The sequence below is a fragment of the Balaenoptera musculus genome, chromosome 19, assembly GCF_009873245.2.
Source record: "Balaenoptera musculus isolate JJ_BM4_2016_0621 chromosome 19, mBalMus1.pri.v3, whole genome shotgun sequence".
Taxonomy (NCBI): Eukaryota; Metazoa; Chordata; class Mammalia; order Artiodactyla; family Balaenopteridae; genus Balaenoptera; species Balaenoptera musculus.
This window is the reverse complement of record NC_045803.1, coordinates 14,186,013-14,206,280: the sequence shown is the minus strand read 5'-3', so window position 1 is coordinate 14,206,280 and position 20,268 is coordinate 14,186,013. Positions and strand designations below refer to the sequence as shown.

At 56.1% G+C, this 20,268-nt stretch overlaps 3 protein-coding genes across 6 annotated transcripts; 1 reads left to right on the top strand and 2 right to left on the bottom strand.

Moving 5' to 3' along the window:
- Positions 1–56: 56 nt before the first annotated feature.
- Positions 57–3,326, bottom strand: CCER2 (coiled-coil glutamate rich protein 2). Its single transcript, XM_036832551.1, has 5 exons — positions 2,455–3,326; positions 2,159–2,199; positions 1,910–1,997; positions 1,082–1,581; positions 57–400 (listed from the first exon to the last, which is right to left on the bottom strand). Exons 1-5 carry the CDS (start codon positions 2,525–2,527, stop codon positions 311–313), a joined length of 792 nt encoding a protein of 263 aa, XP_036688446.1. The 5' UTR covers positions 2,528–3,326; the 3' UTR covers positions 57–310.
- Positions 1,934–16,080, bottom strand: SARS2 (seryl-tRNA synthetase 2, mitochondrial). Of its 4 annotated transcripts, XR_005017361.1 has the most exons (18): positions 15,800–16,080; positions 11,586–11,681; positions 10,045–10,074; positions 9,313–9,453; positions 9,176–9,230; positions 8,788–8,851; positions 8,446–8,551; positions 7,745–7,792; positions 7,387–7,495; positions 7,024–7,069; positions 6,852–6,939; positions 6,645–6,754; positions 5,876–5,969; positions 5,690–5,782; positions 5,512–5,577; positions 5,261–5,424; positions 2,159–2,199; positions 1,934–1,997 (listed from the first exon to the last, which is right to left on the bottom strand). XR_005017361.1 is itself a non-coding variant. In XM_036832533.1 (17 exons), exons 1-16 carry the CDS (start codon positions 16,064–16,066, stop codon positions 5,281–5,283), a joined length of 1,557 nt encoding a protein of 518 aa, XP_036688428.1. In that variant the 5' UTR covers positions 16,067–16,080; the 3' UTR covers positions 3,822–4,679; positions 5,261–5,280. The 4 variants fall into 4 exon arrangements, 3 of the variants coding, with proteins under 3 accessions (XP_036688428.1, XP_036688427.1, XP_036688426.1); XM_036832533.1 differs by lacking the exons at positions 1,934–1,997; positions 2,159–2,199 and adding an exon at positions 3,822–4,679; XM_036832532.1 differs by lacking the exons at positions 1,934–1,997; positions 2,159–2,199 and adding an exon at positions 4,687–4,823.
- A 241-nt stretch (positions 16,081–16,321) lies between these two features.
- Positions 16,322–19,607, top strand: MRPS12 (mitochondrial ribosomal protein S12). The gene is made up of 3 exons (XM_036832552.1): positions 16,322–16,386; positions 16,678–16,745; positions 18,759–19,607. Exons 2-3 carry the CDS (start codon positions 16,697–16,699, stop codon positions 19,127–19,129), a joined length of 420 nt encoding a protein of 139 aa, XP_036688447.1. The 5' UTR covers positions 16,322–16,386; positions 16,678–16,696; the 3' UTR covers positions 19,130–19,607.
- Positions 19,608–20,268: the final 661 nt, after the last annotated feature.

The following is a 20,268-nucleotide window of genomic DNA, read 5'->3' as shown; positions in this document are numbered from 1 at the left end:
CGTCCACTCCTCAGCTCCCGTCCCTCTAAAATCAAGTGCTACACGATAAGCCTTGGTGGTTTTCTTTGTGCTTTATTCACTCGGGAGGGTTGGAGTGGGTTAGACGGGTGTCAGGGCTGTTTCCTGAGTCAGTCTGAGCCCAGCCCCTCTACCCAGCTCAGACTTGGCCCCTCAGGCCTGGTTTCAAGGCACACCCTTCTCCCTACTCCTGCAGGTTGGGGAGCAGAGTGGGGTGACGGACTGGAAGGGTTTGGGGGTCAACAGTCCTAGGCCGCAGGGTGTGTGGGGAAGGAGGACACGAGGCCAGGGGTCAGCCCGCCCTCCTGAGCTCCTCTCGCAGCATCTCCGTCGCCTTCTTCAGCTCCTCTCTCCTGTGCGCCAGCCTCTCCACATCATGCTCCTGGTGGGATCAGAAATGGGGTGCTCAGCACCCACCTTCAAAGGCAGGACACCTCAGTGGTTGCCCATGAATGTGGGCCAGGTCAGTTCACACAGTGGCAGCCAGCCGTGGTCATCCTGGTCACCGCGGGCCACGATGGTCGCCCTGCTGGTTGCTGCAACCCTGGAAGAGTCGCGTCGGCTAACATGGCCAGCGGCGAGGCCTACGGAGTCTGCCATAGCCAACAGCGGCAGACAGGGGACTAGCAAAGGCGCTCAGCCGGGATGCTGTGACCCATTTGTGAGGTGATGGCCATTTCGGTAACTGCCACCGATCATGGTGACATCTTTACTTCCCATGACCCAGCAGTGGTGTCCATCTATAGCCCAGTGAACCAGGCGCGGCAGCTACTTTTCATGGTGGCCAACTTGCTGGTCACAGCCCAGCGATGGTGGCTAACTCGGGCACTTCTGTGTGGTCATGGTGGCCTTCTTGGTTACTGTAATGGAAGGAAGTATGGAAGCCCTCTTGGTCAAGTAAAGGCCCTGCTTGGATGTTGCCACCTTGTCCTCATGTCAGTCCTGGTCACTACGGCCCATTTGCGGTGGATCTTGCTGTTTGTGGCCCAACACCGGTGGCTGTTTGGCAGGAAGTCCACTGACATCTGGTCCACCCCACTCCCCCATTGCCTCCTCCACTCACCTCCCTGTCCGAAGCCTCTCTCTTCTCCTGCTTGGGCTCAGCTTCTGGCTGGTGGAGGTGGCGGCCGTCCTCGTGCCCCTCTCCACCCGCCTCGGCCCCCTGCCACAGGCTGTGGCCCCTGCCCAGCACCTGCACCCCCTTCTCCTCTGCCTCGAACTGCGCTGTCTCCTCATCGCTGGCCTGCTCTGCCACCCGCTTCTGGGGGGCCCTGCCACCTTCTAGACGCCGCTTCCACAGGCCCTCAGAGGTCTCCACGGGCCCCCTCTTCTTTTCCTCCTCCTCCTCTCTGTGGTCCTCCTGGCGGAGCCGGCTGTGGAGCTGCTCGCGCATGGCCTGTTCCCGCACTTGGGACTCGTGGGTCCTTTCTGCTGCCTCCTCTTCCTCGTCCCTCACCTCCTGGCTGGACCTTGTCTTCCCAGCCTCTGGCTTTTTAAAATCCCCAACCAGGAGGCCTTTCTCTTCAGTGGACCCACAGCCACAGGACTCTGTCTCACACGTTTCTAGTGGAAAGAGAGGATGTTCTCTGTGCAGCTGATCAGAAAACAGCCCTAGAGGAGTGCTGGGGCTGCCCGGGGCCCCACAGGGGCACTGCCCAGACCTGGGAGGGGAGAGTCGGGTGCTGGGAGACACTCTCTGCCCCCATCCTGTACCCTTGCAGGGAGCCCCGAGGGTGGGGCTGGGGGCCAGGCTCCTTCAGTCTGGACACACTTGACAATGCCGTGCCAGCCCAGACAATGGCTCTAGGATGAGAAGAGGACACCCCTTCCTCCAGGCAGCCCTGGTGGGGTGGGAGCTCCTAAGAGGAACTGGGGCCTGGGCCCTCCTTACCTTTGTGGAGGAGAGCCATGCAGGGGCCTTGCTTGGCCTGGCCCAGCATCAGCACTTCTGTGACCACCTCTGCCAGACAGCGGGTCAGCTGGGGGTGAAGGGTCAGAGGGGAGGTTGAGGGTAGGGCAGATGGGGGGCATGAGAGCAGTGGGAGGGTTGAAGGGGAGACAAAATATCGTGGAGGGGGCTGGGCAGGGGGGGCCAGGGCCCCAGGGAGATGAAGCAGGGCAAGAGGGCCGCAGTCCTCACCTCCTCCTTGGAGGGTCTCGGTGCCAGGGGAGCCGCGGTGGCTGTGGAGGAAGGACAGGGGTGCTGGGCTCGTACTCCCGGCGCTGTCCCGGGTGCTGATTCCAGCTCCGAGGTCGTCCCGGTACCCACAAGTCCCCTCCCCCAGCCCCCCTGCCAGGTGCGCCGTCTCCACCTGGAAGCCCAGCCCATGAAAGCTCTAGTCTGGCCCCGCTGGGTGCACCGTCCCCGCCCCCGGTCACCCGAGTCCCCCGCTCCCCAGGCTGGCCGGTGGGGTCGCCCTGGTCTCAGGCGCTCACCCGCCCCCAGCAGCAGCGCCAGCAGAGGAGGCAGCAGCAACAAGAGCGGCACGGTGGGCTCGCGGCGCTGCATGGTGGGGCGTCCGGACCAGGGTCCTCGGCACCGTGCGGCCGGGGAGGCAGCTCCTTATAACCCGCGCCCCCAGTGGCCCCCACGGGAGGAAGTGACGTCACCACCCCCCCTCCCCGCCAGAGGGAGGGCAACAGCTGCGGGGCGGAGACCCGTCTGAGACCCTCAATTATTCATGGGGGCCCAGTCCCTGCACCCTCCCCTCCAGCCTCCGGGCCCTGAGCTCCAGCGCGGAGGGTGGGGGATTCTCTACCCAGGTAAACAGGGTCTATGAGCTTAGGGCCCCACTGGGAGGCAGGACCTGGGTTTGAATCCAGAGGCAGCCGCTTACAGACCAACCTCAGGCAACTCCTTTCCTTCCTTGGCCCATTTTCTCCTCTGCAAAATGGGTCTCATAAATCTACTTCCTCTGAGCTGTATCTGGGCCCCACCTGAGTCCCAGCTCCTCCACTACCAGCTGCGCAGCCCTGGGACAACTGCTTAATCTAAGACCTGTTCCTCACTTGTGAAATAGGGCTGGTGACAACCTACTCCACAGCTTGATGGGGAAGATTAAATAAGTTAATGCACATATGTTAGCTTGGGCAGTGCCTGGCACTGCGAACTACACAGGTCCGAGCTCCTTCGTCCCAGTCATTTTTATTGAGCACCCATTACATGCCCAGTCCTCTTCTAGACTCTGGGGCTACAACAGTGAATGGGGCTACTGGCAAACTTCCCTGGCCTCAGGACATGGAAGCAACCTAAGTGTCCATCAACAGATGAATGGATAAAGAAGATGTGGCACATATATACAATGGAATATTACTCAACCATAAAAAGAAACGAAATGGAGTTATTTGTAGTGAGGTGGATGGACCTAGAGTCTGTCATACAGAGTGAAGTAAGTCAGAAAGAGAAAAACAAATACAGTATGCTAACACATGTATATGGAATCTAAGAGAAAAAAAAAAAGGTCATGAAGAACCTAGTGGCAAGACGGGAATAAAGACACAGACCTACTAGAGAATGGACTTGAGGATATGGGGAGGGGGAAGGGTAAGCTGTGACAAAATGAGAGAGTGGCATGGACATATATACACTACCAAACGTAAAATAGCTAGCTAGTGGGAAGCAGCCGCATAGCACAGGGAAATCAGCTTGGTGCTTTGTGACCACCTACAGGGGTGGGATAGGGAGGGTGGGAGGGAGGGAGACGCAAGAGGGAAGAGATATGGGAACATATGTATATATATAACTGATTCACTTTGTTATAAAGCAGAAACTAACACACCATTGTAAAGCAATTATATTCCAACAATAAAGATGTTAAAAAAACAAAAAACAAAAAACAAAAACTCCCCTGGCCTCTTGGAGCAGACATTTGAGAAGGGGGAAACAGACAATACTCAAGGAAGGAGGCTGCGGTGCATCACAGCACAGTGGCGTAGATGCTGAGTGCTGGGGTTTTTACTTTGGCCAGGCTGGTCAGGGAAGTCCTCTCGGAGGAGGTGACATCTGGGCTAAGGCCTGAGTGACAAAATGCAAGCAATCACACAAGATCTAGGGGAAGAGTAGCCAGGGAGCGGTCTAGCAAGTGCAGAGGCCTGAGTTGGGAATAAGTCTGAGAGTGAGAACAGGAAGGCAGGTTGGGGGGTGGCCAGAGCATGACAGGGAAGAGGCTGGTTGAAGAGGAAGGTGGGGGGCAGGTCACATGGGGCCCCATGGACCATGGTGACAGCTTGTCCTTTCCCCTGAGATGGAGCCACACGAGGGCTCTGAGCAGGGAGGGATGTGACCCAACGCAGGTGTCCACAGGGTCCCTCTAGCTTTGTGTGGGGGACAGGGAGCAGGAAGACGGCCAAGAGACTGCCGCGACTCTCCAAATGGGAGATAGCAGTGGACAGGCCCAGCGAGGGGCCAGGGACGAGAGGGCAAAGGCAGGTTCTGGAAATATTTTGAAGGAGGAGCCGCCAGGGTTTGCTGAAGGACGCGATGTGGATGTGGATGTGGATGTGGATGTGGATGTGGAGAGGAGAGAACAGTCGAGGATGACTCTCAGGGCTGCGGCCTGAGGAGCTGGGAGAGCAGTTCCAGGTACTGAGACAGGGCACTTAGGGGAGGAGCGAGTTCTGGCTTCACCGAGTTTGGGCTGCTTCCTGGACCCCACCTGGAGCTGGGGAACGACGGGGGAGGTTGGACGTGAGCTGCCACTTGTCCCAGAGTCAGGGGAGAGGCCTCGGCATCCTCTCAGTTCCCTCGGTGCCCCCCAAGCTACCTCCACGTGCTCTGGGGATGCTGGACACTTCTGGCATGGTCCCTGCAGCCACAGACCCCTTGAGGATTCAGCATCTCTGAGCAATAGCCCAGCATCCCTAGCAAGTTGGCCAGGCCGCCTCCCTAACTCACAGACCCACAAATGCCTTTGTTCCGACCATTTATTGGCGGACTTTCTCTTAAGCACTGAGGGCGGGAAGAAGGAAGGAGGGACGGAGGCCTCCTCTCCCTCTCCTTCCCCCATCCCTAGAACCTCCAAGTCCCTTTGGAGGAACCACTGCTTCCCAGCGCAGGCTGGGAGCTCCAACGACAACAGGGTCACTGACTGATCCCGAGGAAGTAGGGGCATCAGAGTGGTGGACTCTGCAGTCCAGGGGCCCAGGCGGGGAGCTGACATGAAGGCAAATGTCGGGATGGCTCAGGACAACAGGTCCCAGGGGTCCAGCGACCCCAAGCTCCAGGAAGCAGCGACAACCCTACTGGCCAACGAGGATGAGTCCTCAGCTCGAGGCAGGCTGGCCCGGGAGCCTGGGCTTCTGGGGCTGGTTGGGGCCGATGTACTGGAGAGGCACGTGGGTGGGGGTCGTGATCCGATCGGTGCTGAGGTAGGGCTGGAGGACAGGAGGCACGAGCACCGAGCCGTCCTGGGGAGAGAGCAGGCCTCAGGCCGCTGCCCTGCCAGCCCTGCAGCCTCCGCCTCCCTGCGTGAGATCCTCCCGCTGCCCCCTCACCTTTTGCTGATTGCTCTCCAGGAGGGCGATGAGGAGGCGGGGGACAGCACAGGCTGTGGCGTTCACCTGGGAGAGGGGCACGCTCAGAACCAGCGGCCGGCCGGCCCAGGGAGGGGCTGAGGTGGTGGGCCCGGGGCGCGGGGGCACTGGGGAGGGTGGGCGAGGGTGTGCAGCTCACCGTGTGGGCGAACTGCAGCTCCCCGGCCTCCGTCTGGACCATGACGTGGAGGCGGCGGCTCTGGAAGTCCGTGCAGTTGGAAGCACTGGTGACCTGGGCATAGGGGTGGGGTAGGCTGAGAGGATGGGCCGGCGGCGGCGGTGGGGTCCTTTCCCACCCTGTGGCCCCGCCGGGCAGGGGGCTCACCTCGCCAAAGCGGCCTCGGCCCGGCATCCAGGCCTCGATGTCAAACTTGCGGTAGGCGGGCAGGCCCAGCTCCTGGGTGGGCATGTCCAGGACCCTGCAGCCCAGAAGAAAGACATGGCAAAGGCCAGCGGCTGAGAGGTGGTGGAGGAGGAGGGGGAGGAGGGGGAAGGGGAGGTGATGGAAGAGGAGGTAGCCAAAAAGAGGGAAATGCAAGTGATAAATGAGATGACAGTGGCAAAGGGGAAGAGGTGGCCGAGCCTCCGGGCTGTTCACCATGGCCGTTCTTCCTTCTATAACAGCAGCACCCTCAGATTTTGTAATGGGTCACCCAGATAAAAGTCCACACTTCTCAGCTTCTCTTGAAAGCTCCGTGTGACTGACAGGGTGTGAGAGGAGGTGGGGCTTGTGACGTCCAGTCACCCCCTTAAAGGGAAGGGGTGTGCCCGCCCCCCTGGAGGGTGAAAAGCCGTCTTGGACCACCCAGACCAGGCAGCACCCTAGGGATGGGGAGCAACAGGAGGGAAGGGGCCTGGTCTTGACACTGGAGTGCCCTGCGCAACTTATGCTGCCATTATGATCCTATACGGGATTTTATAGATTGATAGGTACACGGACATCCTATATATAATCGTAACACAGGCAAAAGAGGGCAGAGGGAGAAGAGGTGGTGAAGATTTTCAAGATGCGGGAGCACCTAGCCAGCCCTTCCCTCCCTCCTCCCTCACCCCACCCTCTGCCACCCACCTCAGCCCCCCGCCCCTCCCCGCACCGGAAGTGCAAGCCCAGCTCTGTCAAGATCTCCATCTGAAGGGACAGGAACTCCTCCAGCAGCTGCGAGCTCTGCTCCAGCCCAGGGCCTGTCACCCCAAACATCTCCACCTGGGGCAGGGCGGGGGGCACAGGAGTCAGGAGGCGCTAGGCTGTTGGGCTTGACGGGCTGGGGCGCTGGGCTGTTGCCAGTCCTAGCTATGCCAACCTTGGTGAAGTGGTGCACTCGATACAGCCCCCACGGCTCCTTCCCCGTGTCTGTTTCCGCCCGGTAGCAGGTGCTGGAACAAACCATCCTGGGGGGAGCAGGGTAGGTGGGGTCAGGGAGAGGAGAGGCAATGTCACTGGTGGGGACAAGGTCTAAAGGAACTGGGCATCACCTGATTGGCAGGTCCCTGAAGGCCACGGAGTGGTCCATGAAGTAGCCTGGGAGGAGAGGGGTACAGAATGGGTCAGCCAAGGCCACCATCCATCCAGCCATAGGAAACCTTTGTGAGAATTAGAAAAGATGTCCCCTCTAGCAGACGCAACCTCAAGTCAGGACATGTGGCTGGATCCTCACCGTACCACTGTGCAGTAAACAACCTACACAACTGTAAACGTAGGCCCTGGGGTCGCTGAGATATCCTGGGCGTGCAGCCATCACCCCCAGGAGGCTCCTGGCTGTCCCCTTTCGATCCCCTCCTGCTCTGAGGACACTGGAGGTGTCCTCACCCCACTCTTGCCCCCAGGTAAGAACTCACCTGCAAGTCCCACCTCTGCTGTCCCGGCCAGGTTAAGGTCTTCAAAGCGGGAGGGGTCGATATTGTAAATTTGGGATGGTTTGGCATTTGGTGTCATCCCACAGCCTTCCTGGGGAGGAGGCCAGGCCACAGAGGTCAGGGGACAGGTAACCTGGGTGGCCCCCACTGTGCAGTCACAACCCCTGCTCCTCCCCTAAAAGCATCTGGAATCACCCTGAGCTCCCTGTTACGGCTTGACCCCCTCAACCCAGCCCCAGGGCAGGTTCCTCGGGGGAGACAGGCTGGTCTCTCCACCTGGAGCCCTCAGAATGGGGCCTGACACACGGCTGGGCGTGGGGAACCGAGAGTCCTCACTCACAAACACAGCTCCTCGGAGAAGGTCTGGCACCGTCATGGGGGTGAAGCCCTGTGAGGGGGGACGGGAGGGGTGAGGAGCACAGCCAGGACCCCCACCAGACCCCAAGCTCAGGCCCGAAGAAAGGACGCTGCAGGGTGGGCCAACGGCTCCCCCGTGTCACTCCGAAGTCCATTTCACTTCAGAGGAAATCGAGGCAGGCCTGAGCAGTGGGCTTGGAGCTGGACCCAGGGTCCTGGGCCCCTGTCACTGGGGCCCCCTCTGCTGGTGCCTCCTGGTTTCCTCACTTGGATATACCACTTAGATCTGACCATGTCCCTCCCCTGCTGAAAGCCTTCCGTGGCTCCCCGGCGCCAACATCCCCTGCATTCAGCCCTTGCCGACCCCTCCAGTTTCAACGGATGCTGTATTTCCCCAACACTCCCTGTACACTGCAAGCAGGCAGTGAGGGGCAGTGGTTACAGGTGCGGCTCCACACGCTAGCTGGGAGACCCTGGCTAGGTACCCCCTCCTCCATCTTTAAAGGGGATAATAATAGCACTCACCTCATAAAGTTGTCCTAAGAATTAAATATGTCAATAATACATGTAAAGCTCTGAAAACAGTGACTGGAGCAGAGGTCACCCCCTCCTCTCCACCCTGAGCCTTCGGAGCTCAGCTTCAATGCCACCCCCTCCAGGCAACCCTCCCATCCAGGCCCATACCCGGTGGACGAGCTTGTTGAGTGTGAAGTTGACCAGGCCGTGCTGCAGGAGGGCCCCAGCCCCGCGCAGGTAATAGGAGCGGTGGCCAGACACGTGGGACAGACGCCTGGGAGACAGATGGGCAGACAGGCGGGGGCACGTGGGCCAGGGCTGGTGGGGGAAGAGGGGGACTCAAGCACCCCGGGGCAGAAGGCCAGCTGCTAGGCGGGGGACCGGGCATCAAACATTCATGCCGGGCAAGGCCCTGGCAGTTCCACACCCCATGCTGAGCTCCATGAGGCGGAGCCGGCAGCCAGCTGTTGGTTGGGAGGGCTGGGCGTTGGGGGCTGGGAGGGGGCTCACTTCTGACGGATGATGTCGAGTTTCTCAGCTATTTCCAGGTGGCCCCGGGGTTGGAAGGAGAAAGCTATATACGGATGAAAAGCGATGGGGTAAGAGGGGGAGGAGAGACAGGGAACAGGGACAGAGAGAAAGGATTAGAGAGAGCGGAAGGAGAGGAGGACAGAGGGAGGGAGAGAAAAGGAGAGAGAGGAAAAGAGAGGGGGGAGGAAGAAAAAGACAGATACATGTGTGCGTGTACACACACACACACACACACACACACACACACGCATACGAGACAGGGTGAGAAATGAGAAAGCCCTGGGGCTCTATAGGCTCCAGCCATGGTCCCAGACCCCAGGAGCCCCCGCCCCCAGCCTGGGGTCCCCTGGCCTGGGCTGTGGTCCACCTGGCTTGTCTCCAACCACATGGAGCACTCGGGCCTGGCTTTCGTCCCCGACGGGCTGCAGGGAAACAGTGGGTGTCACTGGGAAGGTGGCACTAGGTGGACCCCTGGCCTCCGCCGCTGCCCAGCGCGACGCTCACCACGTCTGGGTGGGTCTGGTTGGGCAGCCTCAGCGCCCGCAGGTAGAACTGCTCCTCGAGCTGGGCCTCCTTGGGGTACAGGAGCATGAGCTGCTTCCGGATCTCCCGGCCACGTGCCCGCAGACTCTGATATTGGGGGTCCTGGGAGTGGGGCAGGCAGGGTGAGCCCAGGAGCGGGTGGGGTCCCTCAACCAGTTTGACCTTGATCCCGGCTAGCACAACCTCTGTGGTGGATGTTTGCTGCTTCTTGTTTTGGCTCAACATCTTGAATTTCCTTTCAGGAACCTCCCCTCACCACCACAGGGCATGTCCACAGGGACATGACTCTGGCCTGGTCTACTAGAACATTCCATTGCCTTGACCATAGTGATTGGCTTAAAGACAGGCACATGACCCAAGACGAACTCATGAGAATCAGACCCAGGGTTGTGTCTGGAGCTGTCAGGAAAATGGTCCTCTTTGCACCAGACCCTGCCTGCCCTTGCCCCAAGGGGAGAAAGCTGGTCTGGGAATAAGAAGGAAGCAGAAGCAAATATGGGCCAGGACCTGGATCCAGCAGTACCTGAAGCCAGTCTTTTTAGTTTCATGAATCAATAGAGCCTGTTGTTGTTATTTTCCTTACTCCCATTTGAGTTATGTTTTCTATCACATACAATGGAGACTTCATGGCTGATAATGGTATCTTTGCTGCCCACCCCTCACCAGGGACAGGATATCAACTCCCTGTAGTACCTGCTGCACTTGATTGTTGTCCTGATTTACCTGGTAGAAAAGAGAAGGAGGGGGTGATCAGGTTGATGAAGTTGGGGATGGGGAGGAGGGGTGAAAGGTCAGGGCCAGGGGATCTGAATTCCTTGCTCTGCCAGTGCCTGGCTGGACCCTCCTCCACTCTGTGCCTCAGTTTCTCTGTCAGTAAAGCTGGGAGGAGGCAAGATAACATAATAGTAATCATGCCTGCAGCTCCATTTATTGAGTGCTGCCTCATGCCTCGCCATGTGCAGAGGACTCTCATATGATCCTATTTCTTCATAACCCACTCCATGAGTTTTGCGCATCAATGTGATCCCCGTTTTACAGATGAGAAAACTGAGGCTCGGAATGGTAAAGTCTGTGAGCATGCATTTGGAGGCCTGAGGCCAAGGGTCTGTGATACTCTGAACCTTCTGTGGTCCTGAGCACCAGAGGGAATCAGGCAGATCTGGGTCTGAATGTTGGGTGCCTACCAGCTGTGCGCCCTTGGGCAAATCCCTTCCCTTCTCTGAGCCTTGGTATCCTGGTCTGTGAAACGGGCTGATAACAGGAGCTCCTTAGGAGGGCTGTTGCCTGGCTTCCTGAGAAGATGAGCTAGTGCTCACTGAACATGAACTGTGATCAACTTTGCTGCTTTCACTGGCTGCTCGCCTGTGACACATGTAGCCCAGGGCCTGGCAAGACACAGCAGGTCACTGGGAGATGTAGTTAGGGTTGGGAGAGTGGTGAAAAGCTGCCCAAATGCCTGGGTGCCAATCCCACCTCTCCTGCTTCCTAGCTGTGAGACAGGCACATTTTAACCTCTTGAGGTCTCGGTTTCCTCAGCTGTAGAACCGGGTTTGTATTGTTCCTGTCTCACAGAGCTGTGACGATTAAGAGTAAGGAAAGCCCCTAGAACAGTGCCTGGCAGGCAGCGACGGTTACGTACATGTCTGCTATTATGATGATGATTGTTTTTCAGCCCTCTGTGGCAGATGCTGTTGGCTGTCTAACCCAAGACCATTTGCCCTCCTTCCTCCTTCTAGCCAGAGACCCCTGACTCAGTTCACCCTCCCCTGGGCAGCCTGCAGTTCAGGGAGTGTGGGCCCAGCCAAGGTTGCCTCTTGCCATTGACTGGTGTGGCTGTGGGGTGTCTGGGCCCCTGAGACATGAGGGGACTCTACTGGATGCTTCAGGAAAGGTCTCCCTGCTCTTGGAAAAGGCACTCAAGAAAGAGAAGTCCTGTTTTCTGCCTCTGGCAGAGACATGCCAGGAGACGCTGTACTACGGCAGCCACCCTGGGACCCTGAGGGGGCAACTGAGGTCAAATCAACAAGGTGAAGTTGCAGGTGGAGAGAGAGGGTTAGGGATGCTGGGGAGAGCTGCTAATTCATCAGCCCCAGGGATGCCTGGCCCTGGGTGGCTTGTTGTGTGACATAATGAATGTCCACATCCTTCACGTTCCGTAAATTGGGTTTCCCGTTACCTGCAGCCAGAGGCATCCTACTACCACACCCCCACCCACCCAGGACCCCCGCGCTCACCAGCAGGGCCCGCACTGCCTCAGCCACGGCCCCCTTCTCCTCCTCCAGGCTCCGGATCTGCTCCCGCAGCTGCCTCAGCTCCTGCCATGTCGCGATCTGGGGGTGGACACAGGAGGGAAAGATGTGAAGCGGCCACTGTCCCCTGCCCCTTCTGGCTGGAGCCTCGTCCCCTCGGCCCCCTGGACCAGCAGTGGGGTGAGGTAGAGACCACTCACTGTCCCCCAGTAGCCATTCTCCCCTCCTTCCCTTCAGTACTTGAACCCCCTGATGTTTAGCCGGGCACGCAGCTGCCCAGAATTAAGACACGCTCCCAGCCTCCCGGGCAGCTACATGTGTCTGTGGGCCCAAGATTGACCAAGGGACATGAGTTGAAGTGATAGGTGTCACTCTTGAGTTGCCTCCTTAAAGATAAGCCCCCATACTGGACTTTCTCACTCCCTTTGGACTGGACAACGGACCCTGAGGAGAGGTGAACAGGACAACCCCCTAAGGGATGCAGAGCAAGAAGATGAAAGGTCTTCACTGGGTCTTCAAAGGGTCTTCATTGTTGCATGCGGGCTTGCTCTAGTTGCGTGAGCGGGGGCTACCTGGGCGCTGGGGGATGTGGAGCTGCACAGCACTTACCTCTTGACTCTCACGTGAGAGCAAAACAGCCTGTGTCCTATGGGGCGGCCACGGCAGCTATACCTGCACTCACCAGCCCAGGGGGGTCAGGAGGGGCGGGAGAGACCTGGCCCCCTCCAGCTCTCACTCTTTGGGCACACCTACTGCTGTGGAGTCCCTCTGCGAGCCCAGATCCCCGAGCAAAGCCCTCTGTCCTCTCTGGTTGCAGTTTTCCCTTGGACAAAATGGTGCAAGCAACACTGTCCTACCTCCCTGGAAGGGAGAGAGGAAACCAGAAGCGGAGAGAGGGCGATCACAGGATGGTTTGTTACCCACTTGATGTCTCCCCCTGGATGTCTCCTGGACACCTCACGGCTCACCGTGTGCAACAGTGACTCTGCGAAAAGTATCTCCCCCACATCTGCTCCTCCTCCTCCTCAGGGACAGCCCCACTAACGCCCACCCTCCACCCCAGCCCCGCAGCCAGGTACCACGTCCTGACCTTTCTGCCTCATGAACACCCGTCAGATCTGTCCTTCCCTCATCTCCCCACTCCTGCCCCACCCCAGATCCCGTCATCTCCCACCAGAAGCCCTGTGCCAGCCTCCTGGCCTTCAGGCTCATCTTCTCCAATCCAGCCAGAGTTCTTATATAATCCTGTCCTGCCTGAGAGCACCCTAGGCCCCCAGTGCCCCTAGGAACAAACTGCATGCCTTGCTACTGCCTGACAAGCCACACGCCATATCCTTCTCCATACTTATGCCCTAAGGAAGTGTTTTTCAAGCTTTGGAATGTGATCCATTTGTGAGTTATAAATTTAACTTAGGGTCTCTAAACCAGCACTTCAGTAAATTGAGGTAAAATATACATAAAACGTACCATTTAAAAAAGTTAAAAAGTATTAAAAAAATTTATTTATTTTATTTATTTATTTTTGGCTGCATTGGGTCTTCATTGTTGCACACGGGCTTTCTCTAGTTGCGGCGAGCGGGGGCTACTCTTCATTGTGGTGCGTGGGCTTCTCATAGCGGTGGCTTCTCTTGTTGTGGAGCACGAGCTCTAGGTGCATGGGCTTCAGTAATTGTGGCATGTGGGCTCAGTAGTTGTGGCTCGCGGGCTCTAGAGTGCAGGCTTAGTAGTTGTGGCACACGGGCTTAGTTGCTCTGCGGTGTGTGGGATCTTCCCGGACCAGGGCTGGAACCCATGTCCCCTGCATTGGCAGGCGGATTCTTAACCACTGCACCACCAGGGAAGTCCTTTAACCATTTTTTAAGTGTACAGTTCGGGGGGGAGGGACAAATTGGGAGATTGGGACTGACCTATACACACTATATAAAATAGATAACTAGGGCTTCCCTGGTGGCACCGTGGTTAAGAATCCGCCTGCCAATGCAGGGGACACAGGTTCGATCCCTGGTTCGGGAAGATCCCACATGCTGCAGAGCAACTAAGCCCGTGCACCACAACTAATGAGCCTACTTTCTGGAGCCCAAGCGCCACAACTACTGAAGCCCGCGCACCTAGAGCCCGTGCTCCACAACAAGAGAAGCCACTGCAGTGAGGAGCCCGTGCACCACAACGGAGAGTAGCCCCTGCTCACCACAACTAGAGAAAGCCCACAGGCAGCAATGAAGATCCAACTCAGCCATAAATAAATAAATAAATAAATTTATTAAGAAAAAAAAGAGATAACTAATAAGGACCTAATGTATAGCACAGGGAACTCCACTCAATATTCTGTAATGACCTATATGGAAAAAAATCCAAAAAAGAGTGGATATATGTATATGTATAATTGATTCACTTTGCTGTATAGCAGAAACTAACACAATATTGTAAATCAACTACTCCAATAAAAATTTTTTAAAAAGTGTACAGTTCAGTGGCATTAAGTACATTCATATCATCGTGCTATCATAACTACCCATCTCTGGAACATTTTTACATTCCCAAACTGAAACTCTGTACCCATTAAACTTTCTCCCCTCCTCCTGCCCCTGGCAACCACCATTCTACATTCTGTCTCTGTGAATTTGCTCCAGGTGCCTCATACAACTGGAATCACACAGTATTTGCCCTTTTGTGACTGGCAAATTTCACTTAGCATAACGTCTTTAAAGTGCATCCATGTTGTAGCATGTGTCAGAATTTCCTTCCTTTTTAAGGCTGAATGTTATTCCATTGTATGTATTTACCACATTTTGTTTATCCATTTATCCATCAGTGGACCCTTGGGTTGCTTCCACCTTTTGGCTACTGTGACTAACGCAGCTATAAACGTGGGCATACAAATATCTAAGTACCTTCTTTCAGTTCTTTTTGGGTATATACCCAGACGTGGAATTGCTGAAATACATGGTAATTCTATGTTTAATTTTTTGAGGAACTGTCATATATTTTTTCTTTTTCTTTTTTGAAAAATTAATTAATTTTTAATTTATTTTTGGCTGCATTGGGTCTTCCTTGCTGCGCACAGGCTTCCTCTAAGTTGTGGCGAGCGGGGGCTACTCTTCCTTGCAGTGCGCGGGCTTCTCATTGCGGTGGCTTCCCTTGTTGCGGTGTTCGGGCTCTAGGCACGTGGGCTTCACTAGTTGTGGCACACGGGCTCAGTAGTTGTGGCTCGTCGGCTCTAGAGCACAGGCTTAGTAGTTGTGGTGCACGGGATTTGTTGCTCTGCGGCATGTGGGATCTTCCCGGACCGGGGCTTGTACCCGTGTCGCCTGCACTGGCAGGCGGATTCTTAACCACTGCACCACCAGGTAAGTTCCTATTTTTTCTTTTTTAATTAACTTCTCTGAGCCTTAATTTCCCCTCTGATAAAATAGGAGAAATAATGGTACCCACCTCATAGAGTTGTCGTGAAATTTAAATGAGACTCATCTGTATAAAGCACTTAAAATAGGATGGTAGGGGGGACCAAGAGAGGGCTGGGAGGATTTGGGGTCCCCATCATCCTCAGCACCCCAGCAGGGTCTAGAAATACAGTGACCCTGGTTCTAGTTCCCCAGCATGTAGTATTATGTAAGTGTTAGCTTTATTACTATTATTATTATTATTATTCACTGCCTTATTCTCAACATCTGGAACATAACAGGGGCGCTCCCTACATATCTGTTCAAAAGCACATTCATTCATTAAATAACACTATTTAACTGCCCGCTACCTGTGGGGTAGGTGCACAACTCTACCTCTCACTCTCCAGAGGCAAGAGGCAACCCCCCTCCCACCGCTGATTCACACCCCCCGCCGCTGATTCACACCCCTGTCCCCCATTTTCCTTCGTGGCCTTAGGATAAGCGTGGCATGAGGTCTAAGCACAGAGGACACTGGCAGACAGTAAGTTCCTAACGCAGAGTGGGTACCCAGCACGCTTTATGGGACAGGAGCATCATGGGTAACTAGACAGTAGGGCCTTAGCACTCTGGCTAACTGGCACGTAGTTAGGTGCCAAGCACAACACGTTAGCTAAACTTGGGAAGGAACTAAAATTCCTGCGATAAGACCGCCCCCTGTTGGAGAGTTTCTTGCAAGCCCATTTCGTCTGTAAAACGAACAGCCAATAGACAGAGCGGCCCGGCCTCGCAACCACCGGCCGGCGCAAGCGCACTCACGATCGCGGGCAGATCCTCCGACCGCAGCTCCCCCTTGCGGAGCTCCAGGGCGCGCGCGGCCTCTTCCGGGTATGCGCACAGCGGCTCCATGTCCAGCTGAGGGAGCGCGCTGTAGCCCTCACGCGCGTGCTCGTACAGGAGGTTCCTGTCTCGTCTCTCCGTAGCGAAACTTCTCCTTGGGCTCTGGTTGCAAACGCAGCCTCCCCGGAGCCGCAGGCTCCGAGCAGCCACCAGAGGCCACAAGCGCCGCACTGTGGACGCAGCCATCTTGGAAGGGGGACAAAGAGTCACGCACTCTCCGTCCCGCCCTCTTCGTCCCGCCCACTACGCGTTTAGACTAATTGCAAAGCAGCTATTCTCGGGACTAGCCAATCAGAGCCTGGAAGGGGTGAGCCCCCTCTCATGCCGCAAAAAACAAAGATCAGCGAGAACAGTTGACCGAGATTGACACTGTCGTTGCCCAATCGTCGTCTGTTCCCCGCCCCTTCAGTGTACGCGAGAGGCAGAACCAGCCAATCCCTGCCGGGATAATCCCCAGACCGCGCTAGAGGCCGGATTCGGCGTGTCTGTGGACCCGGCTAGGATCGGTAAGGTCGACAGAGTTCTCGGGTCCTCCAAACTTCTCGGGCCTCCCCTCAGTTTCTGGTTTCCTTCTGTTTGTGAGCGGGGGCGGTTGCGAGAGCCTATTCAGAGCAAGACTAAATTTACGGAGGGATTTTCTGTTAGCAGCGTTAGGGGTTGTGGTTATACAGTGAGAGGAAATTCCTTAGATTTAACCTGAAGGCTCCGAGAGCGGGATGGGGAGGATTTGGACCCTCCCCCGACTATGGCCACTTTCCCCTCCTCCTGCTTGCTGAGTCTCTTATCCCCTAACACAGGGACGCTGCAGGCGGCGGGATGTCCTGGTCCGGCCTTCTCCGTGGCCTCAGCACGTCCCTAAATCATGGTAAGTGGGGGGCTTGGGCTGCAGAGACGAGGCAGCGTGAGGGTTATTTCCCCTGGGACTTGTGTCCCTCTGCCATAGCCCCGAGGGAATCAGAGTTTTAAATCAGGGATGGATACACGATGGGTTTTGGCGGAGCTGGGGTTGCAAGGGCAAGAGGTAGGAAGTAGCATTGAGGACTGCTAGGCGTCAGGTGGGTATCAGGAGTTTGGGTCAATTATTTTTTTCAGCAAATAATGTTAAATACTTCCCATGGGTGAGACATCCAAGCAAGACTTTGAAGTCATTCATTCAACTGACGTTTTCTTTTCCTTTTTTTTTTGGCCGAGCCACACGGCTTGTGGGATCTTAGTTCCCTGATCAGGGATCAAACCCGCGCCCCTTGCACCCTTGCAGTGGAAGCATGGAGTCTTAACCACTGGACCGCCAGGGAAGTCCCCAACTGATGTTTTTCAAGAGCCTAGTGCATACCAGGCACTGAGAGGGACACTTTATTTATGAACCTATTTCTTGCACGAACATCAAATGATTCTTTTGGGCCATGCCCTTATGAGAAATATTCTACTCAGTCACTCTGCAGACCTTTATTCACCAAGGGTCACAGGACTGGACAAGACAGATCTGTGCCCTGCTTGGGGAATCTGGGCTGGCTTGACATGCATATTTCATGGAAGCCTCTCACACACGGTGCTCAGGAGGGAGACCTGACTGTGGTGCCCACCATACAGATGAGGACACTGAGGCACTGAGAGGTGAACAGTCTTGCTCAAGGGCAGACCAGTAGGAAGAGACTTCTAGGAATGTCTCATCCTCTCTGAGGATTCTGCTGTAACTTGAGGCATAAGGACACATGGAAATGAACCGTAGGGCCAGGACCTGCCCTGAATCTAGAGGGGAGTGTGACGTTTGGGTGTCAAGAGGGCATTCGTGCTAGTGACACAGAGAGAGGATGCACCTCACAGCTCTGGCCTGGGAGCTCCAAGAGGACATGGCCCAGGGTTGTCTCAGTCACCGCTGTGTCTCCATTAGCGATTGGGGCCAAGACACAGTAGGTGCTCAATGAATGTTTGTTGAAGAGAATCCAGTTGTTTGAGTCTTTTTATGTCCTATTTTCTGTCTATGAGCACATCCTGTCATCTACCTTAGAACCATATTCCTGCCCTTTTCCCCCGCCTGCCTTTCCTCTCACTGCACTGCAGCCACACTGCCCTCCTTTCTGTTGATCTGTTTGTGGACACGGGCTGAGGCTGGAGCAGGGAGAACGAGGGGGCGAGTGAGGAGATGAGGTCAGAGAAATAGTTCGCAGACCATGTGGGGCCTCGTGGGATTTGGCTCTTACCCTCACTGAGATGGAGCCACAAGAGGGCTCTGAGCAGGGGAGGGATGTGATCTGACCCAGGTGTCCATAGGGTCCCTGTGGCTTCGAGTGGGGAGCAGACAGTAGGAGTCGGGAGACCTGGGAGGAGGAGGAAGGAGTACAGGAGAGTCCAGTGGGAGACAGGGGTGGACAGGACCAGGGTGGATGCCGTGGCGGAGGGAGAAGAGGGATTCTGATCGGTTGTGAAGGTTCAGTTGACAGGATCTGCTCACCGGGATAGGAGTGGGTGTGACGGGAGGAGGAGGAGTGACAGCTCCCAGGGATACCCCGTGGGGTCGCTGTGGAGCAGCATGAATTAACGTAGGTACGATGCATAGACCAGTACAGGACACAGTGGGAGCCTGTTTGCGTTTACTGTTGTTTAAACAGCATTAAAATTAATGTCTTCTTTGCAGAATAAAATGAGTTAATTCATAGAAAATGCTTAAAATAGAACCTGACACGTGGTGGTTACTCCATAAACGTTATATTACTCTCAGCCGTGAGTACCCCTAGCCGTAAACAAATGCAGCCTGGCGAAGTGCTTGGAACGATGCCGAGAACAGCAGAGCGGAGTGGCTGATGCTATTATCTGTTCGCTGGGATAATAACCGCCGCCACCCGCCCCCCAACTGGCCCTCCCGGTTGTGTCTCTCCAGGCCTAGCCCTGGCCCCGCGGCCTTGGGCCACGCGTCCCATGGCCACCCTGAACCAGATGCACCGCCGGGGACCTCCGAAGCATCCGCCTCCGAAAGTGGGCCCCATGGAGGGCCGGCCGCAGCTGAAGGGCGTGGTCCTGCGCACGTTCATCCGCAAGCCCAAGAAGCCCAACTCGGCCAACCGCAAATGCTGCCGCGTGCGGCTCAGCACCGGTCGGGAGGCCGTCTGCTTCATCCCCGGAGAGGGCCACAGCCTGCAGGAGCACCACGTCGTGCTCGTGCAGGGCGGCCGCACGCAGGACCTGCCTGGCGTCAAGCTCACCATCGTGCGGGGCAAGTACGACTGTGGCCACGTGCAGAAGAAGAAGTGACTCCCCACCTCCCACGGGACACGGCGGGTGGGTGTTCACCGCAGAACAAGAACCTTCCCCTCGGGGCCCCTGCAGTGTCCTTGGGAAGCTAGTACAACTCTAGAAGTAGCTGGTTGTGGTTCAAAGCCTGGCCGCCTCTTCCATCAGGACCACCCTTAACCCATAGTGGTCCTGGGTGTGAATCAGAAAAAAGGCGCCCCTCTCCCAACACCCTTGGTTTCCATGTTGGCACCAGGGACTTCTTCTGCTGGGACAAGACGCTGTACTGCCATCTACTGGGAAGGGGTTGCAATAAACACAGACACGCCCCCCCCCCCCCCAACCCTGTGGTATTTGCATGGTATTTGACCTCTGTGTGGTCTTGGGCACCGACATGCCCTCTGGCCTGTTTCCTCCTGCAGAAAAAAATAGCTCCACTTGCAGTATCACCTTTGTTGGGTTTGGTGAAGATTAAACTGGATGCTTTATGTGTATAACACATGCGATGGCCACTCTGTTTTAAGCTTTGGAGTGAGGTGGGCAGCACTGAGGCCCAGTTCCACTTCCTGCAGGCTGCAGGCCTGGGCACGAAAGCCCTGCTGTCAAGCTTCCTCATCTGAAAAGTGGCAGTAATTGTAATGTTGGCCACGAAGGGGTGTTGCAAGGATTGAATGGTGTGTGCTGCTCTTCTCTGTTATTCTCAGACTCACACACACCTGGGTTCAAATCCTGCCTCCACCTCTTCCTTGTTCTGTGACTCTGGGTATATTTGCCTCCCCCTCTGGCTTCAGTTTCCTCCCTTGGAAAATGGCACTGAGAGTGATGCTGACCTCACCCGATCATGTGCTTGGCCATGTTAGGTTTTAAAATTTGGGAGCTGAGCTTATATCATCAGGCTTTGGAGCCCAATGTCTGGTGTAAGTCCGGCTTCCCCTGTTTCCTGGCCAGGTGACGCTGGGCAGGCCTTTTAAACCCTGAGCCCGTTTCTGTCTGGACTAAATGGCAGTGATGACAGTGTCTCCGTGAGAGCTGCTGGGAGAACAGCTGAGATCGGGCACAGGAGCTGTTGGGTGAGCCCTTGTAGCCTGTCTCTGGGTTCTCAAAGCCCACCTCTGTTTCTTGCGCGGCACTTAGCACACCTGAAGTTCTCACGATTGGAA